Source organism: Cebus imitator, unplaced genomic scaffold, assembly GCF_001604975.1.
Source record: "Cebus imitator isolate Cc_AM_T3 unplaced genomic scaffold, Cebus_imitator-1.0 Scaffold277, whole genome shotgun sequence".
NCBI classification, from domain to species: domain Eukaryota; kingdom Metazoa; phylum Chordata; class Mammalia; order Primates; family Cebidae; genus Cebus; species Cebus imitator.
Window position 1 is genome coordinate 1871400 of NW_016107592.1, and position 9815 is coordinate 1881214.

Sequence of the window (9815 nt, forward strand, 5' to 3'; positions counted from 1 at the left end):
TTTTTTTTTTGAGACAGTCTTGCTCTGTTGTCCAGGCCGTAGTGCAGTGACATGATCTCGGCTCACTCCAACCTCTGCCTCCCAGGTTCAAGCAGTTCTCTGCCTCAGCCTCCTGCGTAGCTGGGATTACAGACGGCCGCTACCATGCCTGGCTCACTGTTATATTTTTAGTACAGACGGGGTTTCACCATGTTGGCCAGGCTGGTCTCGAACTCCTGACCTTGTGATCCACCCACCTCGGCTTTCCAAAGTGCTGGGATTATAGGTGTGAGCCACTGCACCTGGCCAATAATCAGAGTTTATACAAAAAACAGTGCATTTCTACTTCCTGCAATAAACAGAAGAATGTCTATTTTTTTAAAGACACAAAACTCTGAGATTCTAAGAATATCTAGGAATAAACCTTATGAAAATAGTTTTATGTATAAAACTAAGCCAGTCACCATGGCTCATTCCTCTAATCCCAGCACTTTGGGAGGCCAAGACAGGAGAACTGCTTGAGCCCAGTAGTTCAAGACCAGCCTAGGCAACACAGTGAGACTCCGTCTCTACAAAAAATTAAAAGATTAGCTGCACATGCTAGCTTTTGCCTGTAGTCCCAGCTACTCAAGAGGCTGAGGTGGAAGAATCACTTAAACCCAGGAGGTTGAAGCTGCGATAAGCTACAATCGCCACTGCACTCCAACCTGGGTAACAAAGATCCAGTGACCCTTTCTCAAAAAAAAAAAACCCTGGCCAGGCGCAGTGGCTCATGCCTGTAATCCAAACACTTTGGGAGGCCAAGGCAGGTGGATTGCCTGAGCTCAGGAGTTCGAGACTAGCCTGGGTAACACAGCGAAGCCCTGTCTCTACTAAAATACAAAAGAAATTAGCCGGGCATGGCGATGTGTGTTTCTAGCCCCATCTACTCCAGAGGCTGAGGTAGGTGAATTGAGGAGGTGGAGGTTGCAGTGAGCTGAGATCACGCCACTGCACTTCAGCCTGGGCGACAGAGCAAGACTCTGTCTCTAAAAAACAAACAAACCCCAAAATTATATAAACTCACATGTAGAAAATGATAAACGATGCTGGAATTAACCGATTGTCCATAGGGGAAAGGGTATAATTGTATCACTTATTGAAATCACTACTACATGGATAAAAGCACTAATATGAAAAGCAGCATTTTAATGCCTAGCTAATTTTTTTTGTCTTTTTGTATTTATAGTAAAGACGGGGTTTCTCCATGTTGTCCAGGCTGGTCTTGAACTCCTGACCTCAAGGGATCTGCCCGCCTCAGCCCTCCAAAGTGCTGGGATTAAAGGCATGAGCCAACGTGCCTGGTGGGGAATGATTTCTTAAAGAAGAAACCTGCTAACCATTAAGGATAAGATTGATAATTTTTTTTCCATCAAAATTAAGAACTTCTATTCATCAAAAAACACTTTTTGAAAAATTATGAAAAGCTGGGCATGGTGGTGCGTGCTTATAGTCTCAACTACTCAGGAGGCTGAGGCAAAAGGACTGCTAAGGCCTTGAACTTCTGTTCAAGGTTGCAGTACACTATGATTGCACCTGTGAATAGCCACTGCACACTAGCCTGGGCAAGACGGTAAGACCGTCTCTTAAAAAAAAATAATAATCAGCCAGGTACAGTGGCTCATGCCTGTAATTCCAGCACTTTGGGAGGCTGAGGTGGGTGGATCACGAGGTCAGGTGATTGAGACCATCCTGGCCAACATGGTGAAAATACAAAAATTAGCTGGGTGTGGTGGCAGGCGCCTGTAGTCCCAGCTACTCAGGAGGCTGGGGCAGGAGAATCGTTTGAACCCAGGAGGCAGAGGTTGCAGTGGGCCGAGATCGCACCACTGCACTCTAGCCTGGCCACAGAGAGAGACTCTACCTCAAAAAAATAAAAAAATAATGAAGACCACTCACAGAGATAAAATAAATACGGGCAACATGTATACTCAAAAGGATTGGTATTCAGAATATATAAAGAACTCCTACAAATTATTAGTAACCTGGGAAATACATATTAAGTCCACAATGAGATATTATTTTTTACCTACTAGATTCACAAAAATAACAAAATCTGATAACATCAAGTGTTAAAGAGGATCTCAGTCAATAGGCTCTCTTACTTAACGCACTGATGGTAGAGTGTTAAAGTGTACAATCACTTTGAAAATCAATTTGACTTTATTTCAGAAAAGTTGAACATTCACACGCCATATAATCCAGCAATGCTACTCCTAGGATTATTCCCTAGAGCAGCTGTTGTTTCTGTATACCAGGAGACAGACTCATGAATGTTCATAGCAGCACTATTTGCAATAATAAAAAACTAGAGGCTGGGCACAGTGGCTCACACCTGTAATCCCAGCACTTTGGGAGGCTGAGGTGGGCAGATCACCTGAGGTCAGGAGTTCGAGACCAGACTGGCTGACATGGTGAAACTCTGTCTCTACTAAAAATATAAAATTAGTTGTGCATGGTGGCACATGCCTGTCATCTCAGCTACTCAGGAGGCTGAAACAGGAGAATCGCTTGAACCCAGGAGGCAGAGGTTGCAATAAGCTGTGATCTCGCCACTGTACTCCAGCCTGGGTGACAGAGTGAGACTCTGTCTCAAAACAAAAACTAAAAAACCTAGAAGCCACAGTATGTCCAACAAAAATGCAAAAATGTCCAATATCAGGAGGAAACCAGAAACATAAATTGCAAATTCCCTACAAGGGATATTATACAGCAGAGAAAAATCAATGCACCACATCGACACATAACATGGAAGAATCTTAGAAACATAATGGTGATTAAAAACAGCAAGTCTCAGCCTGGCATGGTGGGTCACTCCTGTAATCCTAGCACTTTGGGAGGCCAAGGCAGGCAGATTGCCTGAGCTCAGGAGTTTGAGACCAGCCTGGGCAACACGATGAAACCCCATCTCTACTAAAATACAAAAAATTAGCCAGGCGTAGCGGCAGGCACCTGTAGGAGGAAGCTGAGGGAGAATCGCCTGAACCTGTGAGGTAGAGGTTGCAGTGAGCTGAGATGACACCACTGCACTCCAGCCTGGGTGACAGAGTGAGACTCCATCTCAAAAGCAAAAAAAAACCCAGCAAGTCTCAGAAGACTATAAACATGCTATCATTTTTATGAAGCTCAAAACAACGAATTTAGTGATATAGTGTTTAGACACATACTTTTTTTTTTTTTTTTTTTTGAGACAGAGTTTACCCCTTGTTACCCACGCTGGAGTGCAATGGCGCGATCTCGGCTCACCGCAACCTCCGCCTCCTGGGTTCAGGCAATTCTCCTGCCTCAGCCTCCTGAGTCGCTGGGATTACAGGCACGCGCCACCATGCCCAGCTAATTTTTTGTATTTTTAGTAGAGACGGGGTTTCACCATGTTGACCAGGATGGTCTCGATCTCTTGACCTCATGATCCACCCGCCTCGGCCTCCCACAGTGCTGGGATTACAGGCTTGAGCCACCGCGCCCGGCCCGACACATACTTTTTTTTTCTTTTCTTTTCTTTTTTCTAGACACATACTTTTGTAAGAAAACTTAAAAACTCAGGGGAACCATAAACATAAAATTTAAGACAGTGATTACCTCTGGGGTGAGGGAAGTGGCAGAATGGGAAAGTGGAGGAGGACACAAAGTACAGGCAATGTTCTAGTCCTTAGGTTTGCATGACGTACTATGGGTGCTCATGGGTGTTAATTTTTTTTTTTTTTGAGACAGTGTCACTCGGTCACCTAGGCTGGAGTATAGTGGCACAATCTCAGCTCACTGCAACCTCCCCCTCCCTGGTTCAAGTGATTCTCCTGCTTCAGCCTCCTGAGTAGCTGGGTTTACAGGCATGCACCACCACACCTGGCTAATTTTTGCATTTTAGTACAGATGAAGTTTCGCCATGTTGGCCAGGCTGGTCTTGAACTCCTGACCTCAGGTGATCCACCTGCCTTGGCCTCCCAAAGTGCTAGGATTACAGGTGTGAGCCACTGTGCCCAGCCCAGGGGTGTTAAATTGTATAACCTATGTGTTACATATATTTTTGATGTGTCAAATATTACATTAAATGATAAATAAAAAGGCATCCCCACAGATACACAGAGCTATTCACTGACACATAAGACACGTGAACATACAGTCTCATATGTGTACAAAGATTCATATGATTCCTTCAAAATGAAACAAATCTATACCCATCAATAGCCACATTCTCAAGACACACAGAGAAACACTGACATATTAACACACACACAAATTGACCCACACATTGATTCACATACATTCCTAACCAGCTCTTGACCCACAGGTGAGGGGACTCCCATGGAGGAGTACTGGACCACTGGGGTGCTGTGGGTGTTTATGGGCAACTGAACTGGTGGGTCTCCCAGAGAACACTCCCCAGTCCCAGGCTCCCCGTGCACGCACCTGATTCCCGAGATACCATTTTCTGTGGGACCAGCTTCTTGATCTATGCAGAAAAGAAGTAAAGGTTGAGCATCCCTAATCTAAAAATCAGAAATCCAAAATGCAGGCTGGGTGTGGTGGCTCACACCTATAATCCCAGCACTTTGGGAGGACGAGGAGAGTGGATCACTTGAGGTCAGGAGTTTGAGAGCAGCCTGGCCAACATGGCAAAAATCCCATCTCTACTAAAAATACAAAAATTAGCCAGACATGGTGGCATGCACCTGTAACCCAGGTACTCAGGAGGCTGAGGCAGGAGGGTTGCTTGAACCTGGGAGTCGGAGGTTGCAGTGAGCGGCGATCCTGCCATTGCACTCCAGCCAGGGTGATAGAGCGAGACTCCGTCTCAAGAAAACCCCCAAAATCCAGAATGCTCCAAACTCTGAAACTTTGTGAGTGCCAACATTATGACTCAAGTGGAAAATTCCACACCCAACCTAACTTACGTGTCAGGTCTCAGTCAAAACTTTGTTTCATGCACAAAATTATTAAAAATACTACATAAAATTACCCTCAGACTATGGTTTAAAGTGTATATGAAACATAAATGAATTTTGTGTTTAGGTTTGGGTCCCATTCCCAAGCTTTATTCTTTTTTTCTTTTTTTTTTGAGACGGAGTTTTGCCCTTGTCCCTGCCACCTGTACTTGGCTCTGTACTTACTGGGGGTGATGGGAGTACGAAGTTGTCTGGAAAAACTCCTCTTCGTCCTTGACATTCTCCTTCCCACCAGCCCTTATCCTCTGTGGTCTGGGAAAGAAACATGCCGGTAGAGAGGTAAGCCAGGTCCCCCAAGGTCCTTTCTGGGGTCCCACTTCTTCTTATAGATACAATTTCAACATTTATTTTAGACTCAGGGGTACATGTGCAGGTCCACCCATCCCAACACCCCCTTCCCTGGGCCCTCCCTACCCTGTTCTTCTCACACCTTGCTTAGTACTTTCACCACGTCGCCCCTCCGCAGCGCCAACTCGTCTGGGGCCTCAGGCTGGTAGTCAAACAGGACTCTGTAGGCCTCAGGGTGGGAGACTGGGAAGAGGTCAGTCCACTGTCCTCTGTAGCCAAGCCTCCCGCATCTGTCAGCAGCCCCCGCCTCCATCAGTCTAGCTGGCCCCCCAAGTCCCAACCTTGGGAGTGGCTGAGGGCTGGGGGACCCTTTGGCTGGGTGCTCACCTGTCTGCAGGTAGTCTGGAGGGCTGTCATAGGTCAGGCTGCTCAGCTAGTGGGGGAAGAGGCAGGGAGGAACCAGATGAGCCTTCAACCACCCCAAGAGAAACTCACCACCTCTATGCCCACTCTGAGACAACTTACCTTGGGAGGCCGCTGGGGATCAGGGCTGACTGAAGGCATGTCTGGGTTATCAAGGCCTGGTGGGGGACAGTGAGGTTAGGGAGGGTGCTAATTCACAGGTTAGGTCATGAGAGAGGGTCACAGGGGTTATAGGGTCAGGATATGTGGCTCATGCCACTGGAGGGTCATTGGAGAGTGCAGTCTGGTCCCAGGGAGTCACAGGGTCACAGAGTCGAGGTCTCACTTGGGGGCCCAGTGTCCAGCAATTCCACAAAGTTGGATGGGAAGGCTCCCAGCTGCCCGTTCTTCTTCCCCAGCCACCAGCCGTCCTCAATCTGGGGAGAGGGGAGGACGCAGGGGCATCTGGTTCTGCCCCAAGCGTCTCTAGGGTAATCTTCCACCCTTGGTTCTGCCCAAGGGCCCCCTCCTCTCTCACTCCCGTGCTTCTCCCTGTCTGCGCCATCACCATTCCCACCGTACACACCCTCACTTCCCACCCCGCTCACTCGGGAGACGTGTTCCATCATCTTCCCCCAAATGGTCCTATCACCTCACCCCTCACCTCCTTTATCATTTCTACGATCTCCCCAGCTTGCAGCTTCAGCTCGTCCGCTTGCTCTGGGCTGTAGTTGAAGTTCACTTTGCACCATTTTTGGGGGCCCAGGTATTTGGCAGGATGACCTAGCACTGGACAAGGGCGGGGGAACTCGAGCCGGATGCCCCAGTACGCGGAGCTGGGGGAAGCTCTGGGGGCGCGTAAGCAGCCTTTGGTACCTTCAGCCCCGCCCCAGGGCGGAGCATTGTACTCAAGAACCAATCACAGACCGCAGAGCGGCCCCCGAGGCCCCGCCCAGATACGTCCCCGTCGCCAAGAGGTGGAGGCGCCGGGGTCGCGCGGATTTCGCACGCCCGCCCACCGACCCTGGCCCTGACCCTTGCGCTTACTTCGGCGGCGCGCGCAGCTCGGCTTCTGCGCCTCTCCGGAGCCCCGCAGGGTCTCTGGGATCTCCTGGGAATGAAGCACCCGGAGGGCGCTCTCAGCTCTCGGGGGGCGCGCGTTGAGACCCCCCGCCCGCCCCTGGCTCGGCCTCACCTGCACCAGGCGCTCGGGGAAAAGGCCCTGGCGCCCCCCCCAGCTCTCGGTGAAACCAGCCCCGCGCGGGCCCCCAGCCCACCTGCCGGACCGCGTCCCTGGGCGCCAGACTCAGCTCGTCCTCCTGTGCTCGGTATCCGGCCAGGACCAGGACCTCTGCGGGCGGAGGACAGGGCCAGCGCGCGGCTCAGAAACGCCGAGGCGTGGCAACCTGGCCAGGGCCGGCGTGTCCCCAGGCACCGTAGAGGGCAGCGGGAGTCGGGGGGTGGTGTGGGCTCTTACAGTATCCATGGTTGCTACCTCAAACCCTCCGCACTTACCCATAGCTTCCGGGGCGCCCTCCACAGCCTGGCAGCTCCTGCTGGCGGCCGAGTACTGGGCTCACACAGGGTGCGACGGGCAGCGAGACTGTGGGGCAAAGGAGGCGTAGCCGCCAGCCGATAGGTCGGGCCAGGTGCTGGGAGTGGGTGTGGAGAGGGGGCGGCCCGGCTCAGCAGGTTAGGCCCCCGACCCCGGGGTGAGGACTCCAGGGTCTCTGGCCTGTGCAGCAGTCACAGCTCCATGGTAGGCTCTTCCCGCCCACCTAAATTTTAGGCCAGCCGCCTCTCCCTTTCCGCTCAGCTTTTGCCCGGAGGCTCCCAGCTACGATTTGCTGAACCTTCCCAGGCCTACCTTCTCCCAGCTCTCAAGCTTTTAGCTTCAGGGGAAAAGGTGGGGCGAGGCACATACCAGGGTGGGGCCCCCTAGCAGGTAGCAACCGCTCTAAACTGGCCCTGAGTGATCGAGATGGCTGCCCTTGTACAAGAAATAAGTTTGCTTTCCTACAAGGCATCCTCCTCTCTGGCCCCATACCCACCCTCTACCCCCATATAGGAAGAAGACAGCAAAGACCCCTGCTTTGAGGCCACAGAGGTCTAGTTTGGTTTCAGAAAACACCTCCAGATTCTCCCTGGGAGTTAGGCAAGGAGAGTGAACTTTACGATCTTCCAACGTTTCTGCTCATAGTCGTTAGGACCCACCTAAGGCCAGTCCCATGTGGGATAGGCTCTTTCAGGTAGAACTACTAACCACATCCCTTGACCCCTGCCCCACCACAGAGGAAGCCAAAGTCCTTGCCTATGACACCAGTGGAAAAAATTTCTCCTGGGGTGTCCAAGGTACACAATGAAGCAAAACGACTGGGGTGGGACTGAAGCTCCTCCCAGAAACGACTGTGTCTGTCTGGGATGCCTCAGGACAGGGCTGAGCAGCAGCCTGCACCCAGCCCCACAGGCCCTTCATCTTTCAGGTTTCCTGAAACTGCTGTGGGAGGTTATCCACCACCCCCAACACAGACACAGACACACACACTCTCTCTCCCCCTCAGGGTGACAATGAACAGAGCCCATTTACATCTGCCACTTCATTTATTTTATTTGCAGGAGGAGTTGAAACAAATTTTAAGGGAGATTTTCATTTTCCCCCTAAACATGAATCATTCAAGTAAAACCAACTTAACTATAGAAATGTAGCAAAGTAAGGGGAAAGCAGCACAACAACCCAAGAGGCCAAAGACTGGGGGGAAGAGGTGGGTGCAGTCTGCATATAACATATGCATAAACCCCTTATGATTCACCTGCTCAGGACCGCCTCCCCAGAAGCCAAGCACAAGGGCCCATTTTAAGAGGATGTTTTTTCCCCCCAAACATCTGAGAATGCTTCAACTTAAACAGCTTAAGGTTAAAAAGACAAAAAAGAAAAAAAAAAAAACAAAGAAACCCCAAAAAAAACCCATGAACCACCCAGCCATAACCACCTTCCGTAATTGATCACAGGAGTTTCTTTTCATTTTATAAAAAGATTAATAAAAAATATTGAAAAAATTATTTTCTCATCTTGTATTTGTAAAGATAATAGAATTCCTAAGTTTCTTAAAAAACAGACCAGACACTGCCCTCCAGTTTCCACCCCAGTGCTGGGAGGATCAGCAGGACTAGAAAGTTTGGGATACTGGAGCTGCTGGTGGAGAATGGAAGTCCAGCCCAGAAGGTATCAGGAAACAGGGCTCAGGGCACGTGAGGTGTGGTTAGGAGCAACTCCACGTGATACATGGCTGCGCAGAAAAGGGGAACACAAGGTGGTCGGAAAGGCCTTAAACTCCTCCTTGCCATACAAAACCGGTTTTTACAAAGATCCAGGCAGTTTGGTCCCAAACTGAGGTGAACACTTCAAAGTTTATTCACATGCTTTGTTTTCGCTTTTAAGAATCAAAGTTTCCCAAATTAAATGTTTCTAATATTACTACATATGCCTAAAAAAAGAAAAAAAAAAAAAAAAGCGGGGCTTTTAAAATCAGGACAGGGGAGAAGAGATTTAAAATTATCAAATTAGTCCTCTTAGCTTGAAATGAAATGAAATTAAGAACAAAACTGTTGGTTTCTAATAGGAAACAAAAATCCAAGCATTGCTCTCCCACCCTACCCCTGCCCCCACCCCACACACCAACAACAAATGAGAAAAACAGCTAAAGCCCAATGTGTTGTGTTCTGCTCAAGAGCTGGGCCTGACCCCCAGGCTCCACGGCCAGCCTCCTCTGTCCAGTGGGAGGCAGCGCCAGGGATGCCTTCTGTGGTGGTACAATCTGCATGGCTGGTGGGGGTGGGGGCAGGATTTTCAGAATCTGCTTGAGGTTCCTCTGTCTCGCTCCTCGCCAGCCGTCTTCCCAGCGCCTCTCTCCCCTGGGCAGGAATCCAGTCACGAGTGGCCCCTACTCGGTTGTGGGCTGTAAATTGTCCTTCTCTTCTCGGTTCTCTGTCCCACTCTCGTCGTCTTCAATCTCCCCTTCCTCCCCACTGAACTTGTCATGGGCCCACTTGGGGCTGGTACTTGATTTCCGGAACATGAACCGGCCCCGACCCCGAGGAAAGGCTCCTCGGCCCCTACCCCGGCTCACCCACTTCTCACTGCCTTCACCTTCACGGTCATCATGC

At 49.9% G+C, this 9815-nt stretch overlaps 2 protein-coding genes across 13 annotated transcripts in view; both read right to left on the reverse strand.

Moving 5' to 3' along the window:
* Window positions 1-7929, reverse strand: part of SH3D21 (SH3 domain containing 21) — a 16371-nt gene extending 8442 nt beyond the window's left edge. For 2 of the 11 annotated variants that reach the window (XM_037728689.1, XM_037728682.1), the window contains exons 1-8: window positions 6699-6762; window positions 6316-6434; window positions 5998-6088; window positions 5775-5830; window positions 5637-5682; window positions 5392-5492; window positions 5127-5213; window positions 4426-4468 (exon numbers count right to left, since the gene is read on the reverse strand). In XM_037728689.1, coding sequence (XP_037584617.1) covers window positions 4426-4468; window positions 5127-5213; window positions 5392-5492; window positions 5637-5682; window positions 5775-5830; window positions 5998-6088; window positions 6316-6327 — 436 coding nt within the window. In that variant the 5' untranslated portion in view covers window positions 6328-6434; window positions 6699-6762. The other 9 variants (XM_037728683.1, XM_037728679.1, XM_037728680.1 and 6 more) reach the window with 9 other exon arrangements.
* A 304-nt stretch (window positions 7930-8233) lies between these two features.
* The window catches only part of THRAP3 (thyroid hormone receptor associated protein 3), a 79862-nt gene continuing 78280 nt past the window's right edge, over window positions 8234-9815 (reverse strand). For both annotated transcript variants that reach the window (XM_017501049.1, XM_037728678.1), the window contains one exon: window positions 8234-9815. In XM_017501049.1, the coding sequence (XP_017356538.1) occupies window positions 9593-9815 (223 nt within the window). In that variant the 3' untranslated portion in view covers window positions 8234-9592.